The 19,668-nt window shown below is 36.8% G+C and overlaps 4 protein-coding genes across 5 annotated transcripts; 2 read left to right on the top strand and 2 right to left on the bottom strand.

Moving 5' to 3' along the window:
- Window positions 1-1,210: 1,210 nt before the first annotated feature.
- Window positions 1,211-4,922, top strand: LOC7464310 (LRR receptor-like serine/threonine-protein kinase GSO1). Its single transcript, XM_002317774.3, has 2 exons — window positions 1,211-4,308; window positions 4,431-4,922. Exons 1-2 carry the CDS (start codon window positions 1,254-1,256, stop codon window positions 4,811-4,813), a joined length of 3,438 nt encoding a protein of 1,145 aa, XP_002317810.1. The 5' UTR covers window positions 1,211-1,253; the 3' UTR covers window positions 4,814-4,922.
- A 488-nt stretch (window positions 4,923-5,410) lies between these two features.
- Window positions 5,411-7,645, bottom strand: LOC7496431 (uncharacterized). The gene is made up of 2 exons (XM_002318427.4): window positions 7,302-7,645; window positions 5,411-5,802 (listed from the first exon to the last, which is right to left on the bottom strand). The coding sequence occupies exons 1-2, from the start codon at window positions 7,422-7,424 to the stop codon at window positions 5,707-5,709; spliced, it is 219 nt and encodes a 72-aa protein (XP_002318463.1). The 5' UTR covers window positions 7,425-7,645; the 3' UTR covers window positions 5,411-5,706.
- A 169-nt stretch (window positions 7,646-7,814) lies between these two features.
- LOC7464311 (GRF1-interacting factor 3) lies at window positions 7,815-10,930 on the top strand. Its single transcript, XM_002317775.4, has 4 exons — window positions 7,815-8,388; window positions 9,240-9,316; window positions 10,227-10,311; window positions 10,447-10,930. The coding sequence occupies exons 1-4, from the start codon at window positions 8,335-8,337 to the stop codon at window positions 10,666-10,668; spliced, it is 438 nt and encodes a 145-aa protein (XP_002317811.1). The 5' UTR covers window positions 7,815-8,334; the 3' UTR covers window positions 10,669-10,930.
- Window positions 10,931-11,690: 760 nt separating this feature from the next.
- On the bottom strand, window positions 11,691-18,439 carry LOC7496432 (uncharacterized). 2 transcript variants are annotated; one of them, XM_024582319.2, is made up of 17 exons: window positions 18,270-18,439; window positions 18,023-18,170; window positions 17,406-17,456; window positions 17,092-17,328; window positions 16,662-16,760; window positions 16,521-16,576; window positions 16,158-16,269; window positions 15,750-15,920; window positions 15,170-15,433; window positions 14,190-14,402; window positions 13,820-14,023; window positions 13,399-13,524; window positions 12,977-13,270; window positions 12,783-12,881; window positions 12,322-12,701; window positions 12,169-12,206; window positions 11,691-12,039 (listed from the first exon to the last, which is right to left on the bottom strand). In XM_024582319.2, the coding sequence occupies exons 2-16, from the start codon at window positions 18,131-18,133 to the stop codon at window positions 12,173-12,175; spliced, it is 2,451 nt and encodes an 816-aa protein (XP_024438087.2). In that variant the 5' UTR covers window positions 18,134-18,170; window positions 18,270-18,439; the 3' UTR covers window positions 11,691-12,039; window positions 12,169-12,172. The 2 variants fall into 2 exon arrangements, with proteins under 2 accessions (XP_024438087.2, XP_002318464.3); XM_002318428.4 differs by having other exon boundaries at window positions 17,092-17,322; window positions 18,270-18,438.
- Between the last annotated feature and the right edge of the window lie 1,229 nt (window positions 18,440-19,668).

Here is a 19,668-nt window from a genome sequence, read left to right on the forward strand (position 1 = left end):
CTCAAGATATAATTTATTATTACGAAACTTATTTATTTAAAATAAAAATATATTATATTATCTTATATTTAAACACTAAAAATATAAAAATAATCGAGGAGGTATGCTCCCAGCTTGTTTAGAAAACTTGCCATATCTACAACTATTGTCTAGAGTAAAATTAGAGCAGTTGACGACATTAGAGTTTATCAAGCTGCCAAACAACAATATTGGTGGGCAAATACCTCCCCCATGCACCCTCAGTTTCAAACTCTTCTACCTTGAGATATCCCTATATCCAAGTGGTAACAAGGAATCATGGGCGAGCTTGTAGTCTTTATGAAGGAAATAGAGTGCCCCAAATGATGCTGGTGCAGGTTTTTATGGCTGCTGGCAAGTGCATCATCCTATAGGCAGCAAAGCTCATTGTTGTGTACATGCTGAAATAGTAAGAATCCCAAATTGGAAATGGGACTCATCAGCAACAAATCTGGAGCAACCAACAGACCAGGAATGTCTATATTAACTAGAGAATCAGGCAAGCATTGAATATACAAAGGATGTAATAATAAGTTGTATTGGTAAATAATGTCTTCAAATTAGTTTTCAAATCAATCGAGATTAAATCCTCTTTTAAATTGATTTTAAGATGAATTAATAGATAACTCATTGGTGAATGAACTCAAAAGATGGAAGACCTAGAGCCTAGAGGTTGGTGTTGTGCAACAATCCACTTGTTTAACACGAGGTTAAAAGAAAGCATTGAATATACGAAGGGTATAATAATTTGCTAGGGTGCCTTTGTGTATACTTCATTGATGGAGAAATGTTGAAGTAACGTTGGCCCTAATGAGTCTTGAAAACAACATCATTTTTATATTGGTGACGTGCATGATTCTGGCTTAAAATAATAAGATGGCAGATGGCAAAAATCATAGTCACCTTATCTCCTCAACATGGCCCTTATTTAACTTTTCTTTTAAGCAAAGCTTCACATTCTCTCAAATATTCAAGTGTCAAAGTTGCACAAAACGACCAAAACGAACACCTTGGACCTCTTTCTTTACATCTGCTGCCATTAGTTTCCCCATAAAGAGCATTTGCCGCCCCACCTCATCTACACACATAAAGACATCAAAGTTTCATAGGAAACAGTAAAAAAACATTATAAATTCAGAAGAAAAACCATTACACAGACAGAGAATATAGCTCACAACTTCGGTACAAACCACTTCCCTTGTCATGTTTAGTTTGGTCTATGATCATTAGTTACCATGTTTCTGCTTTGCCAATGTTTTGTTCTAATCTCTCTTACCCTTTTCCAAGCTTCTTCACCAGCCTCATTACCTTCATCAGCAATCGACCTTCTCAAGTTCCAAGATAGTCTTCCGTTACTTTCTCAAAAGCTCTTGCCATGGAACCAATCAAGCTCATCTTCCTCTCCTTGCCAATGGCCTGGAGTTTCTTGCTATCCCAACAAAAGTTTTCAAGTCAAGGCCTTAAACCTGTCAGGATATGGTCTTTCTGGTGTCTTGAACAACTCCATTTCTTATCTCTGCCGCCATAAACATTTGGTCTTACTTGATCTTAGTGGAAACCATTTCACCGGTGTTATTCCTCACTTGCTTGTAAACTGTGGTCAACTAAATACCATTCTTCTCAATGACAATGGCTTGGAAGGTTCAATTCCTGCTGATGTTTTCAAATCAAAGAAGCTTGTACAGTTAGACTTCGGCTACAACTCTCTTTCTGGTAATATTCCTCCTGAGGTAAGCTTTTGCACCAACCTTGAATACCTAGGGTTGTATAACAATTATTTGAGTGGAGCGGTTCCAAGTGAAATATTTTCTCTGCCAAAGTTGAATTTTATGTATCTTAACACAAATAACCTAACAGGGTTGTTGCCAAATTTCTTACCTTCCTGCGCAATCTCTGATCTTTTGATTCATGAGAATGCATTTTCTGGATCTCTTCCTTCTACTCTCAGTAATTGCCAAAACCTTACCGTGTTTATCGCCTCTCAAAACAATTTTGAAGGAGTCATTGCACCAGAGATTTTCAAGGGTCTTTTGCAACTTGAAGTTCTTTATCTTGATGGAAACAAACTTGAAGGGGAAATTCCAGAAACTTTATGGGGTCTTGAAAATTTACAAGAGCTTGTTCTTTCAGGGAACAAGCTGAATGGCACAATATCTGAGAGGATTTCTCAATGCCCTCAGCTTATGACCATTGCTCTTTCTGGTAATAATCTTGTTGGTCATATTCCTAGATTAGTTGGAACTCTCCAATATTTGACCAATCTAATTCTCTTTGACAATAAGCTTGATGGCTCATTGCCTGCTGAGCTTGGAAATTGCAGTTCACTTGTTGAATTTAGGCTTCAGAATAACCTTATAGGAGGGAACATCCCTCCTGAAATATGTAATCTTGAGAATCTTGAGGTTCTTTTCTTGTCCAATAATTTTGTTGAAGGCCATATTCCAAGGCAGATAGGGAGATTGAGCAACCTTAAAATATTAGCTCTGTATAGCAATAATTTGAGTGGTATAATCCCATCTGAAATCACCAATTTTACAAAACTCACCTATCTTTCATTTGCTCATAATGATCTTACTGGTGAGGTACCATTTGATCTTGGGAAAAATTCTCCAGATCTTGATAGACTCGACCTAACCTCGAACCACCTTTACGGACCAATTCCTCCTAATGTATGCAATGGCAATAATCTGAGAGTTCTGACCCTTGGGGACAACAGGTTTAATGGGATCTTTCCGGTTGAGATTGGCAAGTGTTTGTCTCTAAGGAGGGTGATTCTTAGTAACAATCTTCTAGAGGGGAGTATACCAACCGATTTGGAGAGGAACTCTGGGATTTCTTACTTGGAAGTTAGAGGAAACTTGATTGAAGGAAAAATACCTGCAGTGTTTGGTTCTTGGAGCAATCTATCGATGATTGATTTTTCAGGGAACAAATTCTCTGGCTCTATACCTCCTGAGCTTGGAAAGCTTGCAAATCTTCAAGCCTTGAGACTTTCTTCTAATAATTTAACGGGAAGCATTCCCTCTGACCTCAGTCATTGCAGAAAGTTCATTAAAATAGACTTGAGTAAGAATCAGTTGTCAGGAAAAATTCCTTCAGAGATTACTTCATTGGAAAAATTAGAAAGCCTTCTCCTTCAAGAGAACAAACTTAGTGGAGCTATTCCTGACTCCTTCTCTCCTCTTCAAGGTCTCTTTGAATTGCAGCTTAGCAGTAACATGCTTGAAGGTCCTATTCCTTGCAGTTTGAGTAAGATCAACCATTTTAGTTCAGTTCTTAATCTGAGCTATAATAAGCTTTCTGGTAAAATCCCTGGGTGCCTTGGCAATCTAGACAAGTTACAGATTCTTGATCTCTCATGCAACAGCTTCTATGGTGAGATGCCGACAGAACTCAACAACATGATCTCCCTTTACTTTGTCAACATATCATTCAATCAACTCTCTGGCAAGCTTCCAACTTCATGGATTAGAATAATGGCTTCATATCCAGGGTCTTTTCTTGGAAATCCTGAACTTTGTTTGCCAGGTAATGATGCAAGAGACTGCAAGAATGTTAGAGAAGGCCATACAAGAAGGCTTGACCGGCATGCGTTGGCTGGTGTCATTATATGTGTTGTTATCTCTATGGCATTGCTTTGTTCTGTGGTTTACATAATAGTGGTTCGAGTCCTTCAACATAAATATCACCGTGATCAATCACTTCTTCGTGAATGTCGATCGCATACTGAAGATTTGCCAGAAGATTTACAGTTTGAAGATATAATGCGTGCTACAGAAGGCAGGAGTGAGGAATATGTAATTGGGAGAGGCAAGCATGGCACAGTTTACAGGACAGAATCCGCAAACTCCAGAAAGCATTGGGCTGTCAAGAAGGTGAGCTTGTCTGGGGATAACTTTAGCCTTGAAATGAGAACTTTGAGCGTAGTCAGGCATCGAAATATCGTGAGAATGGGGGGTTACTGCATTAAAGATGGTTACGGGTTCATTGTAACTGAATTCATGCCTGGAGGAACATTATTTGATGTCCTACACAGACATGAACCACGCATGGCTTTGGATTGGGACACCCGATATCGCATTGCTCTTGGTGTTGCACAAGGCCTTTCTTACCTTCATCATGATTGCGTGCCACAAATCATTCACAGAGATGTCAAATCAGATAACATTTTGATGGATTCTGAATTGGAACCCAAGGTTGGAGATTTTGGGATGTCAAAAATGCTTCTTGATTCTGATTCAAGCTCGACGAGGTCTAGAATTGTAGGAACTCTAGGTTACATGGCACCAGGTAAGTCGCTTTCTACCAAGCTAAACCGTTCTTTCGGTTCATTAATCATGAAAAATTTATGTCGAAGCTCAAATACTAATTCCTGTCTTGTGTTTCTCCTTTTTCCTTGTCCAAAATTTCAGAAAATGCATACTCAATCCGATTGACAGAGAAAGTCGATGTATACAGCTACGGAGTCATTTTGTTAGAGATTGTTTGCAGAAAGTTTCCAGTAGACCCCAGCTTTGAAGAAGGTCTGGATATCGTTTCCTGGACGAGGAAGAAGCTGCAAGAGAATGATGAATGTGTTTGCTTCCTTGATAGAGAAATCAGTTTCTGGGATAGAGATGAGCAACAAAAGGCTTTGAAACTGCTAGAATTGGCACTTGAGTGCACTGAATCAGTGGCTGATAAGAGACCATCCATGAGAGATGTAGTAGGTTCTCTTATAAAATTGCATGATAAGCATGAAAGAAGAGTAAATAACAGAAACAATTCGAACCAAAACATCTTATATCCTTCCTGAGTCCTGACCTGTTATAGAAAGTCAGGTTTTCATCAAGGCTCTCTTACACAGACCCTGTATTATTGCATGCTGAATATGCGTGAAATATGAAGAGCTAACTTTGAGCTTTGATGCTTTCCATGTGCCAAAAAAGATGATCAGGATTGATCATTAGCGCACAACAAGCAGCCTTTTTTTTTTGCTGTGTTCCTTCCAAATGCCTCTAATAACTGTCGTCGAGGTGAGGTGGGAGGCTTGTCCTGCCAGAGCACAGCAAATCAAACAATATAGAAGCACCAACTAGTTCCCAGATAAAATCATATCGATTCAGGACAATCCATGAATCAAAATGCGAGCAACACTCATCTGTGTAAGTTTCCCATTTATCTCTTCCTATTGAGATAGGAAGCACAAGTAATGATTTTATCGCAGCTTATCATCATCTCAAATGAAAACTTCTATAGTTGCATCTGCAAGAATGGTGTGCATTATTTACAGCAATTACAAGTGACAAAAATGTCCAGTTACTAAGACGAATCCACACTCACGGATTCACGCCTTCAGATGATATGGTACACCAAATAATAAGACTATCATTAGAAACTAACCAGCCGTTGCTAAAAAAAACCCAGCAACTTTTAAGACATGATGTATAAATACTTTTCCAACATCTTACATAATAATATCAACCACATATAAAATTTGAATACTCATACATTGCCAATCATCCAATAGAGATTGCAATCTTGCCTCTTCAGGAAGACTCTTTAAACTGATTGAGTATTACCATACAGAGTTAGGAGTCATGATTATTCTTTAACAAGGAGACAAAATCCATATAGAAACCAACAGCATTATCAGAAAAACATGTCTGAAGCCACAACATCAAACTACAGTAGAACATCTTGAATCTCCTATTCTGTTGCTTGCAGAGGCTGTGGAGCTTCACTTTGTTTCAATTTTTCCAATGCAGAGATCCGTCTATCAAGTGATTCATGAGCACTTTCCACCTGGAGAATGAAAGAGTAAATAATAGCATATGAGTAGCAAATTCACAAGTTCTCCAAACATGCACACAAAAAGAATCTTTCATGTCCTGTATTATAAACCCACTATCCTACAGCCTTGCACATTCAGAAAAACTTAAAGAAGGAAACCATGGTCCTTCCTTTGAGAATAATGCTGCAGGTAACGTCAATTGTAAAGCATGCATTTAATCCAGAAGAACAGAAGATCTTTAGGCTGGGGCTATTAACACTCCATCAGTTGTTAACGGCCCTTCACCTTTAAAGAGAGAAAAGTACTGTGCCATTAACACTTGATGGAGAGCTAATAACTCCACCCAAAAATTTATTTCAATGCAAAGCAAGAGCAATATTCCTACTGTTTCTTTTACAATATCTTATGAACAGATGATAACAGAATTAGCATTCTAACATTCTTCAGTCAGTTATGCCCTTTTCCATGTTGCAACAAGAGATTAAACACTTTGATGCAGCATTAAGGGGGGCAATGCTCGAAGAATGTTATATGAACCACGAAGATACAATCAAGAGATTAAAAATTGGATGTGCAATGGAATTTCAATTGGTGTCCTCTGATACCATTACCAGACTTGCAAATCATTCTCTACTATTTGTACGATTTCTCTAGACAAAAGTAAACCACAGTTACTTTTTTGACTTCAAATGCATGTTTTCCACAAAAATTGCATTAGTTGTGACAAATTATGATTTGATTTCTGTCTGAACAGGCGACATGGAATTCTCATCAAAGAATGCAAGTAAGTAAAGCATCCTGCGAAAAGAGCCCATATAACCTTAAATTAACACAACCAACACCTAGTAACAAGCACATAAAGACAGGGTAACACTGCAAAAGCGACCAACACCAGGAGCATAAAACACGTACAGTTACCATTAACAAATTAATCTTGTAAATCTACCTTCTCAACTTACAAGGATATACTTCTTCTACGTATTTCTCCCAAATATAACCTCTCTCCAACTAGCTTTACTGCTTCTATACCATTTTTATTGCCTCTTAGGATCCTCGAACTTCTTTAGTACTACTAAATTCCATATAAAAGAGCAATCAATACAGATGATCCACATTTTAATATCAATCTACTAAGTTCCCAGTAAGCATATATTCTTCCACAACAAACAAAAAATCAAGAGCAAAAACCAAAACAATAAAAATAGAGAGAGAAAAAAATTCAAAACCCATGATTAAAATTTCACAATAAGGACTAATTGAACCTCAAGTTTCTACCTTTTTTTCTCAAATGCCAACAGACAAATACCATTCCACAACATGCACAACTCAAGCGAAGAAACACAGTGAAAAAGAGACGATAAAAATGAAAACCCATGATTAATATGTTGCAATAAGGACCAATTGAGCCTCAAGTCGCTGCCTTTTTCACGGATGCTAAATGGAGTGAATATTGACTGCAAAATTCAGCTTAAAAAGAGCAGTTTTTTTTTATTTAGATTTTGATGATTACCTGTTGAGAGATGGCATCATGGGCAACCTTGAAATCTTGGTAAAGGAGATAGAGTCCTGCAAATGATGCTGTTGCTGCTCCTGCAAAGAATGAAGCCAATCTCACTCTCAATACGTAACCCATTCTTTCTCTTCTTTTCTCTCTTCAATTCTAAAATGGTGTCAAGCCCTTTGTCTTTGCTCGCTGGTGTTACTCCTTGTCTTGTACGACGACGTATTCTATTTTAATGGCGAAATACCAATCATAAATCGAAACTTGAAATCTCTTCTATTATATTTATATTCTATTATAAATATTTAGGGCGTAAAAAGCTTATTTTTTATTTATTGATTTTTTATTATTCATTGTATAAATATTATTTATTATTCAATATAAAATAAAAATTATATGTATTTAAGGCATATACATGAATATTAAATATCAAAATCAATAAATAAATAAATAAATTTTCAATTTAGATAATAAATAATAATGTGGCAAGAAAATCCACCTACTACCAAACCAAACCCCCAGCCTTCCTACTCTCCTTGTCCCTTCCAGACAAAAGGGATGCTTCCATAGCTGTAAAACTTTAATAGGGAAAAGATTTAGGTTAGAGGGATCAATTTTAAAAAAAATTAAAATTATTAAAATCATGTTGTTTTAATAAAAAAAAATTAAAAAAATCAACAAGTGTTAAGTTTTGAATTAATTGAAAACTTTTACTAGGTTAGCCAATTTATTTTTTATTTTTTTTGTGTATTTTTTAACGCGGATTAGTCTAGATTCCATGTTAGCCAGCCTGACAGGTCCGACGTCTCTTCCCACGCTATAAAACAACCCTTTGACGCGGCACCGTTTGGGAATCCTTGTCTTGTTACCAAATTTAGCAAAAGAGAAACAAAAAGAATACATTTTTATTTTTATTTTTCTCGAGGGTCATGGTGTAACCCTCAGAATTCTCTATACAAACCTTTTCCTTTCTTTGGTTCTCTCAATCTTTTTTTTTTTAATTTCTTATCTGCAGTTAGGGTTTTTGGGTTTTGTTTTTTAAATGCAGCAGTCACCGCAACAAATGTTGAGCATCACCACTGAGCAGATTCAAAAGGTACACACACTTCATTTTTTTTTTCCAAAAAGTTAAAATGTGGACATGCTAGATATGGTTTTTTTTTTTTTTTTTTGGTAATGGATTTGGCCTCTTGCATGCATTTGTTTGTGGTAAGAGTAGTAGGACTTGTTTGTCTAACTTGTGTCTATAAATCCTGGACAATGGTGTTAGTTGATCAAGGTGTTCCCTCTGAGCTTTAAAACTTGGTTTTATTGATTTTTTTTGCTTGTTGTGTTTCTGGGTTGGCAGTTTTCTTGTTGTTGATGGGGTTTGTTTAAAGTTTAGTTCTTTGTTTGACCATGTTTTACATGTATATATTGCTGGCCTGTTGGGAATTGTTCATATTCTCTGATTTTTGGTGTTCTTTTGAAAATAAAATGAGGGATTGTGTGTTAGAGTAGAGAATTTTGATTACTTCCAAACAAAAAAGGATAGCAGTTTGGCTGTCATTCTGTGATCAAATAATTGATGAGGCACGGATGGTTACAATTGTTGAGGTAATTGAGAGGATGGTACTGTGGTGGTGGTTCTTCTGTTAAAAATGAAAGACAAGGCAGGTTTCGCCAATTAGTTAATGTTAATAAGGATTCAACATGAGTGTTCTTTTGATCTGCCTCTGGTTCTATTCTTTGTAATGGGGTTCAACGTAATTATGCTTTTGTGACCTACATTGAAGCATTTGTGTCAAGTAGATTTTTCTTATGCAAAACATAGACCCTGACAACTTACTAATTAGTAATTGATTTGATTGTTTATGATGGAACAGACAATGCCTAAAAATTGGTTAGAAAATGAAATTCATTGTTCGATTATAAGTTTAAGACGGTGATTATTTGTGATTCATGCAGTACTTAGAAGAGAACAAGCAGCTGATTATGGCTATACTGGAGAATCAGAACAAGGGAAACGTTTCTGAATGTGCTTCGTGAGTTACAAACTAACTGCAATGTCATTTATCTTGTTTGTTTCCTTTCTGGCACAAAAATGGTGTGATCTGCCTAATTTTGAACTCAAATATTTTTGCTGAGAGCTTGATGTTTCTGACTATTTCCAATATCCCCCCCCCCCCCCCGCCCCCCACATTTCTTACCCGCTCATGTGAATCCTTTTAATCTTCTCCTTTGTTGATGAGATTGCAAGGCTGTTCATGATATAACAGATCACTGATTAGCTTCAGTGGTCTTTCACCTATCACTGATTACCTTCAGTGGACATTTGTTTTTAACATGGCATTGGAAACGAAGACTGCATACATAACTGAATGTATTATACCAACTGAAAGCTAATTTGGACATCAACATTAAAAATCTCACCTCTGGCACTGCTTATTGGTGAATAGCAAGTGTTGATTTGTTAAAAATGTTGGTTTATTAAAAGATTTATAATTGACATCAATCCTTAGCTCAGACAAAGTGTCCATTGAGAGTGAACGGGTAGCAACAACTATGATCTAGCTAATGTTTCTGAATCATCTGTGATATAAGATAAACCTAAGTTTTTGCATCATGCTTAATCTTGCAGAATTTTTGGCTCAAAGTGAACTGGGAGCTATGAACTATTATGAGCTTCTCTTTCAGTCTTCGGTTCATCAGCTTCATAGAACTCTTATGAGCATCACCGATGAATCTTTTTCTTCCCTTACTAGTATATGTCACATTTGTGTCTTTTCTGAATAAAAATTTGAAAGGCCATCTTGCCTCTAACTCTCTCTCTCTTTCGATGTTAAGAAAGAGAACGGAAAATTATGTTAGCTCTTATCTGCAACTTTGTGATTCATCTAGACAGGTACATATATATTCACACACTTGTTCTTGTAAAATTTGCCAATGATTCAGGTATCAAGCCCAGTTACAGCAGAACCTGATGTACCTAGCAAGAATTGCTGATGCCCAACCACAAGGAACCACAATGCCTTCTCAGGTAAAATTGCTGAACAAGACCTGAACACATTCTTTTTTCTTTTTTTTGGGTGTGTCCCCTACAAAAATTCATTTCGGCTTTGGATAGCCTGCTGTTGAATTTGAACTGTTTCTTCTGTTGAAAAAAAAAAATTAGATGCCCCCTCAGCAGCCCGCAGTGAAGCAAGAGCAGTACATGCAGCCATCTCAAGTTGCTATGACTCAGCAACCAATTTTCTTCAATCAGAAGCTCCCTTTCCAAACGAACTTTCAGCATGAGCAGCAGCAACAGCTGCCACCACACCTCCAACAGCAACACTTCACCCAAGGACAGATGAGAATGAGACCCGGTGTCACTGATCAAGATTCTGATGCCTAAAACCAGCAAATTCTGATTGCCCAGAATGTCTGTAGTTTAGGACTGCCTCAGAACTAGCAGTACAGGAATATCTATTTAACTGCATTTTCTTCTGTAGGCTGTCTGGTTAATATATCTTGTAAGCATTACTAAGAGGCATTCTCTTTTTCTTTCATGGGTGTGTATGCTTAGTAATTTCCAGGTAAATCTGCTGCTATTTTTCTAGGGGTTCAGATGGAAAAGCTTCATACAAGTTGGAATATGGAGGCATTGTTTGGTTTCACTGTCAATTCTTGTTAAAGGCAGTTATTCACACAGTGCTGATGCGACATAAATTAAGAACTTTAACATATCATTCAAACAATGTCAAGGTTCAGAGAAACAATGTTATGCCCATGGCCATGCGGGTATTTGCATTGCGTAGTTGGAACTTGGGTTTCAAGTCTAAGGTAAGACACAGGACTGCTTTAGCGTGAAGATGCCTCAAAACTTTGATTAATTCTTGTTGTTCCTTGTGTGCTTCTCAAGTTGAGAGTTGTTTTTGGATTGTAGACTACACACAGCATAAGATGACTGAAAACATAAAAGTAATTATTTAATTTATTTTAAAAATACATTAAATAACTCTTATGTTCTCTCTTTTTTGTAATGGCCACTTAATTTTGAATTGAGGGAGCACCACCAGCCACTAACAGAATATTCCAGCCAATAAGCTTTGGTCCCCAACAATGAGTGGATAATCCACACATCTTGATGATTTCACATGACCAATCTTTATTTCCATAAAGTTAAAGAGATCAAATAGCTCTCTATCGCAGCCAATATCTCTGATTTTCTTCTAATAAGAGTCACATATATCAAGTCAATAATATATCCAATTTCCCCATTATAACAATACTTGTCAATCCAACATCCAAGCACCATGAAAGCTATGAGAAAGCCCATGTTTTTGTAATTTTGATGCATTCATTTGCGGCTGAAACAATGCTCTAGTTAAAAATTTTACCAATGAAAGAACTTGAAAGGGAAGAATAAAAGAGGGGTGGAGCAAAGATAATTTGCTTAGAGAAAACTCACAAAGAAAAGGAGCTGACAGGAGGAGGTATGGACTATCAAATGCACAGAAGCAATTGTGTGCATGAATATCAATGCAGAAAGTTGAACGAGTTCGTCTTCGGTATCATAAACACACAAAAAGCAGGTTTTTTCCAAAAGCATAAAACTAAAGAGGATAAAAAAAAATCAGCTAAGTCCAATGGTGGATTCTATCAGAAGCAAAAGATGGCTGGCAATTTCATCAAGAGCACAATTCTACCACAGATCGCTCCCATAAATGCCCAATCTGCACTCCTGTTAACTCCATGAATTCATTCATATGTTGGACATTGCCTCCTGCAAAATCAAATTAAAATTGATTATAAATCCATGGAAAATCACACAAAACATAGACAAGAATCCATGATCACCGAAACCGAGAAGTGGCATACAATGCAAATGCACATCTCAGATAATTATTATTACCATACTATCTTCTAGAAGTTAATGCAGCTCCAGTTGTCCTGAAAACATTCAAACACATAAAACTCAATGAGCTCTTAAACCACTGGTACACATCACTACATTATCCAACATAAATTGCAAATTCTGCAATATTTAGAAGGATTTAAACCATACCTGCTCTGCTGTTTTCCAGTATAAATTGAGTTAGATGTCCCATGAATTGAGCCCTTGCTTTGAGTACTGCTTACGCTGGATCTATCAGAATCTGGCACATTTAGTTCTTGAGAATCTTTTGATTTGCTCAAAAATTTTACATTTGATATGCCTCCAGCAACCCCAAAATTAACACCATTAGAAAACTTTGATTCAATTGACGGAACCTTCTTAAGTCGATGAGATTGTGCCATGGGAGTAACAGCCACAGATGGCAAGAATGATGAGTAAGGAGATGATGCTGCAACAGCAGCAGCAACTTTAGCAACAGCTGCTGTAGCAGCTATCATTTCTTGAGCTCCTTCCCGAAGCTGGATAAAGTCACCCTCGATCAAAAACAACTGAAATCACAACGTAGAGGCTCAGATACAGTGTTACAGTCCATGTAAGCAAACATGTAAATTGAGATCCCAAAAACTCACTTCTGGGTGACCACCCACAAAGTCCTCTAGCTTTCCATATTTTTTCTTGTAATCATGCCAATGCAAAGGTGAAAGCATCTTGCCAAGTCTATTTGGTAGCTGTAATTGACATGAATGGCAATTATCATTGCTTCTTAAAGGATTTTAAAATGAGCTAAGATGGGAATAATAAAATATTTTACTCAGTCACTAACTGTTGAATTGATCCGAATTTGGCCACCAGCTGGAATGGTGCGAACTATGCAAGTCAACAGAGATCTTTCATCGAGGAGAGGAGTCTCAGAAGTTTTTCCTCCGGTAACCATATTTGTCTGCTCAGATGAGATCAATGCTTTAGTCGAAACAGCAGCAGTTCCATTGTTGATTGTGGTTTCGTTGACATTAACTGAATGCGTGGATGTTTCAGATAGTGATGCACTGGCAGCAGAACTTGCCTGCTCTTCCATCAAAGCTTGGCCATGGTTATTAAAGTTCAAAACATTTTGATCCTACACCAGTCCATATGCAACTGATTTTAGTTTCTGCCCTAATTGTCAAATGCTACTAATGGAGTAAAAACAACCCAATAAATGGAACCAGCAATGCAAAGGAACTTTCAGCAAAAACAAGCACAGACCTTCGTTTCAGTATTCCGTTCAGGAGGATTCAATCTCAAGGCATCATTAAATTGGGAAGAAATCTCTTGCAAGCTCTGCTCAGGTTGGGGATTGACCAAGTAACCCCTGTCAATCGACTCAATAACCTGCAGAAGGTAGAATTTTTGCAGGCAGTCAATAATCATCATGAAACATAAGTTTGTGTTGAGAGTCAATGGCCCCATGTTTTTTAGAAAGTTCATTTTGGCCCTTGTATCTAAGGTGAGGCCCCTCCAAAAATTTGATAACTTTATTGATGATACATTTCTAATAATTTTATTAATGACACATTTCTTATAGTTTATCTCATCATCGTTATTTTCATATCTCCCTCCCCCCAATTTTATTTTACTATAACTCTGCCACTATTGATTACAAAGGCAACAACTTAATATGCATAACCTGTGATTCCCCTGTGGATGATGAGATTACAGAATCTGGCTCTGCTCCTTGACTGATGTGAACATCTAGATAGTCTGGATGAAACTCGTGGCCATTAACAGACCTTTCATAGTCATACTTCCCATCTGAACTCATGAGGTTATGATCAACTTCAGATGATGCAAGTTGATTCTGTGCAGGTAATTGTGCACTCTCTGTTACAGCCTGAAATATATATATATTTTTTTTAAAAGGGAAGTATACAAATTGTTATCATGGTTTAGGTTAGAAAACATGTTATTGAGTGATATCAAAGAGAAATGAGCACCTGTAATATTTACAATGATAAAATCTACAATGATGACAGAAGAAGTTTCTATTCAATAGTTACCTGCCCATTCTGCCAGTGCGGGACAGATGACATTGCAGGTACTGAGTGAAAATGTCCAGCATGAGATTGGGGAACATGAGATGCCATAGAATGGGGAATCCCCTGTTGATGCAGAATGAATGGGTGCAGTGCAGTCACCTGCCCAGGTGGAAGGTAGGTAGGCATCCCGAGTAAGGATGTTGGAGCCATTGGAACACCAGCAACATGGTTGGTCTATTGATCAAGAGAACAGATATTGGAAGTCATGGATATAGGATTTGAACATTTAATTTTACTTCCTACTAAAAAGTATGTTTCAATTACCTACTGGCTACTGCATAACAGAAACAATTTTTTTTTATTGGGAAAAAAACTTGGAAACACCTATAACATATTTTATCTGTATGGTGTTTTCCACAGTATGAATCCTTCTGATTAACAGTCTTATCAAATTAGGTGTTTTCCACAGTATGAATCCTTTTGATTGCTCATATCTCAATAGGCATGACTCAGATCTCAGCTCTAGGGGTATACTATGGAACCAGCTACCTAAAGAGGGATGGAAAAATTCGAAACTAAGCCAGAGAAATGGAGGTCATGGTGAGAGGGGAACCAGGAATATGAGGACACATGAAGTGGCATTACATATACTGAATGGCAGCAACAATGTTGTAGAATAGAAGAGTAGTCAGTATCTACAGTTCTCACATTGATAACTTGGAAAAGAGCAAGACTACATACATTAAGAGACCATTCGTTTTTGTATTTCAAAAGCGTTTTTGAAAAAAAAAATTAATTTTTTTTTGTTTGCTTCAAATTAACTATTTTTTTATGTTTTTAGATCGTTTTGATATGCTAAAGTCAAAAATGAATTTTAAAAAATGAAAAAACATTCTTTCATGCATTTCCAAGCGAAATGCTCTTTGAAAAGCAACCACTACCACAATACCAAACGGGCCCAGATTTATGGGAAAAAACAGCCACAGTGATATGGAAGATACCTGATGTGCATTTCCAGTTGACGCAAAAGACTGAGCATTGTCCGCATTCCCATTTGACAGTTCTCCATTACTAGCAATGGATGCAGCAGTTCCATTTACATCAAGTTGGTTACCATTGTTCTGAATAAAGTTTGATTCATCCTTTGTGTTTGATTGAGATAGGTGTGACTCGTCTGCATAGGATCCACTCCTTTCTCTGGCATCAGCTAGTTCAAACTGAAGCTGTTGTACAGTATGTAGATGAACTCTCTCCATCTCTGCAAACTGATATCAGTGACCACGAGGGAGGGAAAAAACAGTCAATACAAAATGTTTAACCATGGTGAACAGTAAATTGTTCTGTGATGTGTAGTGAACAAAAACACATCAAGGAATGAAAACTGTAGTAAAATTTCAATATCTTAATGTAGAAATTGGTTTTTCAGTTGAATGAATACAGTAAAATATCACAAACAGAGATACAGGCGAACAAATGCATGCAAGCAGCAAAAACACACGCACACACATGCACACACATCAGGCCCAAGTGATATAAACCAAGGACTGAAAAGAAGTGCAAAGGGTGAAGAAAGCAAGCGACCTGTCGTTGACAGCCAAGCCAAAGCTGATTATACTGCTCTGTGCGGTCTCTCAATTCAGCTTGTAAGGAATGGTTGGCATTAGAATGCAAGGCATCCATCTCCTGAACACGTGCGATCCAAACTTTCAATTGTTCATCCTTCAAATATACAGTCTCCTGATCAACCCTATGCTGAAAGAAAAGATCAATGTTAGACCTCCCACTCAAAACATGTTTCAAGAATTCCTTTTCTTTTCCTGATTTTAAGCTGTAACATAACAGTGTTACTTTATGTTTAAGAATTCTTGTTCGGCAATCTTATAGTAAAAACTTCCGTTTTCTATAAACAGCACCTGGTCAAAACCAGAAGTGTCAACTCCCACTCAATGAAAAAATGCAAGCAAATCAGAACTGAATTGATGGACAGACCTGTTCCTGCAACTCTAGAATCTGCCTTTCCTTGTCTTGAAAATGTTCTTGAAGGTCGTGCAATTGCTGTATATGCTGTGCCCTTTCAGCTTCAGAATGATCATGCTCTCTTCTGCAAAAAGAAATAGACCATCTAAATTAGCCCATCCAGACTTAAATGACCCAACCTAACCTTAAAGAAGGGTAAAATAAATCGAAAAAGCTCAACAAATTTTTTTTTAAAATCATTGAGACCTAAACGTATGATAGTCTATGAATTTTTCACGTGCACATCTTTTAAAAGCCTTGCATGAAATTAGAAAGTTGCTTCTACCATCAAACTAAGGCATAAAACAGTGTCAAAACAATGAACAAGTGACATACCTAAATGTTGCCAGTTCTTTATTTTGTTCCCTGAGAAGATCCTCTTTAGCCCAGGCCTGTAAGAATAGACAAGAGATAGCACATGACATATGGCTTGCCGCAAAGACTGTGTCCAAAGGTACAGCGAAGAGATGAACAAACCGCTTCATTATCTAATTTAATTGCATGCAGTTCTCTATCTTTTTCTTCCATTCTCCTTTCCAAGTCATGTATGGTCTGTCCCCTTTCATGCAGTTGTTCCTGCATGGCATAGTAAGCTTGCATTTATAAGGGAAATTGTTGCAGAAATGAGAAATTGTTGAGCAGTCACTACACAGTTTCTAAAAACTGCTTTGTGGAATAACATAAAGACATTCAACAAAATCTATGGACCTGAACATGAGGGTTTCAGGTGAGGTCACTGTAATTGCAATACAAACCTGATCAAATTCATACAGTGGCGGTTTTACAACTTCTATCAGACTTAAACCCAACACAATGACCAGAAAATGTTTAATGCAATTACAAATTATTGCAATTTGTACATACTAGGAGAAGAATTCTGAGACTGTATTGATAGAAAAATCCAAACCTGAAGCTTTGCAGCAGCATCTTCACGTTCTTTGATTTGTGCATGGAAGCTTTTCTGTATTTCCATGATCTCAGACCCCGCAATCACTTGAGCTCTGAGCTCAGTCTCCATGTGTTGCAACTCTTCTCTTTGTCTAGCAATGCTGTGAATTCGCTGCTGCAAGATGTCATCATCTAAACCCCCATCAACTGTGATCGAACAGAAGTCCACATCAACAGGCTCTCTTCCATGCTGCACCTTGATAAACATCAAACCAAGTTAACTTTATACAATCCGTTAACCAAACACCCAGCCCCAAAAACCACAACATTTACCTCATATATTGTTCTCTCATCTGATTGCCCCAACTTTGAACGTTCCAAATTCTGTGATAAAAAGCTTCCACAGTTAATGACCCAAAAACCAATCATCTAATACCCACATTGATTGCCTAGCAGATACTGAAAACTCGAAGAAAAATATTTTTTGGTTTGCATTCAAACGCCCATTAACAAACACACAGAAAAACATCTAAAAAGGAAAAGAAACCCCAGTTACTAACTCTATTCAATCTCCCCATCTTCAAATAACCAAAAAAGAGACAGCTTTCCCATCAAAAAAGCTAATAACATTTCACCCATTTACCCATGGCCTCAAAAACAATTAGCTTAGTCACTTGGTTTTCAAAACAAACCCTTGCTTGCTTCGAAAACCATACAAGCCAAACATTCCACATCAAGGGTATCACCAATACATTTCTACAAACCACTATATAAGCACATTTTAACACACAGAGAGAAACCCAATTCCCTGTCTTGCATCTCAAAAACATGATAATTAAAAACCCGCATGATTCCATAAAGCCCAAATCAAAACACCAAGGTTTTTTCCTGTTTCCCATCACATTTCCCCATCAACCAAACAAACCCCGATAAAGCAAGAAATCACTCACCACCTCTTCCCCACCACCACCATTTCTATGCTGCTGCTCCGTAACCGCTCGCCACTCCTTCCTCGACAACGAACCTCGTGAGGCTGCCGCTACTCCGGCAGTCACCTCCATTTACTTCACAAATCGCAGATACCTCTCCAATTCGTAACTGCACAAAACACAACGGCAAGAAAACCCTAATTAAAAAAAAAAAAAACCTAGAATTGCGAAAGAGAAACTGAAATGAGGGAGGAGAAAACGAGAGTGCCTTGAGTGAAAAAATCTTGAGAAGTGGATTTAGTGAATAGATTAGGGATTTCGGGAAACTTTTTTGAGGGTTCTGAGAGGGGTTGGAGTGTCAATAGTGGAAAAAGTTGACGAGAGAGAGCTTGGTAGGAAATGAAGGCTCCCGCAATTTATAGGGAAAAAAAAAGGTGAAACATTATTGGTATCTTTGGTCACTGCCAGTCTTTTGAGCAGTGTTGTTAAACACGGCTTAACACGTTGATTGTCAATACTTACAGGAGAAGTAGAAACTTTTTGTTTTTATTATTTAAAAATATTTTAAAAAAATTAAGAAAGTTTTTTTAATTTTTTTTAAATTAATATTTTTATCTCTAATTAATTTACTGTTATGAAAAATATTATTTTAATATATTTCTGAATAAAAATACTTTAAAAAATAATTATTATTTTTTAAATATTTTTAGATTATTTTAATATATTGATATTAAAAATAATTTTTAAAAATAAAAAATTATTCTTTTATATATTTTTAAACAAAAAATACTTTAAAAAATAACTATTACACCATACAATCATTTTTATATTAGGTTACAGTTGTACCATGTTTTAAAAAAATTATTATTTTATAATTTTAAATTAATTATTTTAATGTACTAATACTATAAATAAATTTAAAAAATATATTATTTTAATATTTTTATAAATATAAAATACTTTAAAAATTTTAAATTAAATTGAATATAATGTTAATTTATAAAAAATTTATTTATAATTAACGGTTCAATAAAAATTTAATTTTATTTTGAATAATTCAAAATAAATTTATTTTAATTTTCAAAAAAATAAATCTCCAAACGAGTTAACTATTCGAACTGTAATTCAAGTACTGCGAGGGTGAGCTATGAATCTGTGACCATGTGTCAGAACTCAGAAGGGGCTGGCATGCTGGTACATGCTGCACCTGCTGATCTGAATGGGGGCCCAAGTTTATACGGGCCTAAGCCCATGTCTGCACCTGCTGATCTGAATGGGGGAGCCCAAGTTGTTACGGGCCTAAGCCCATGGATCACAAATTAGACCATCAATACGCTGGTGGAGATGACCCAGCCCAACGTACAAAACCCAATTCTATTCAACGATAAGTTAGTTTGCACCATAATTTTTAGACCCGGTCCAGTCCAAGACCCGGGTTCTGAGTTTTGACCGGGTCACCGGGTCATCCAGGTCAACTCTTTTTTTAAAAAAATAAAAATGACATTATTTTAATAAAAAAAAACAAGTCAACGGATTGTAACAGGGTTTTTGACCTGGTTTTACCAAGTCAACCCGTTGGGTCATACCGGGTTTTTTTTTTCTATTTTTTTTTAACCCGGCCCGGTTCCAGCTCTGGATCCCTGATCGACCCGTCAGGCCGAGCTGGA

This window comes from Populus trichocarpa, chromosome 12 (assembly GCF_000002775.5).
Source record: "Populus trichocarpa isolate Nisqually-1 chromosome 12, P.trichocarpa_v4.1, whole genome shotgun sequence".
Taxonomy (NCBI): Eukaryota; Viridiplantae; Streptophyta; class Magnoliopsida; order Malpighiales; family Salicaceae; genus Populus; species Populus trichocarpa.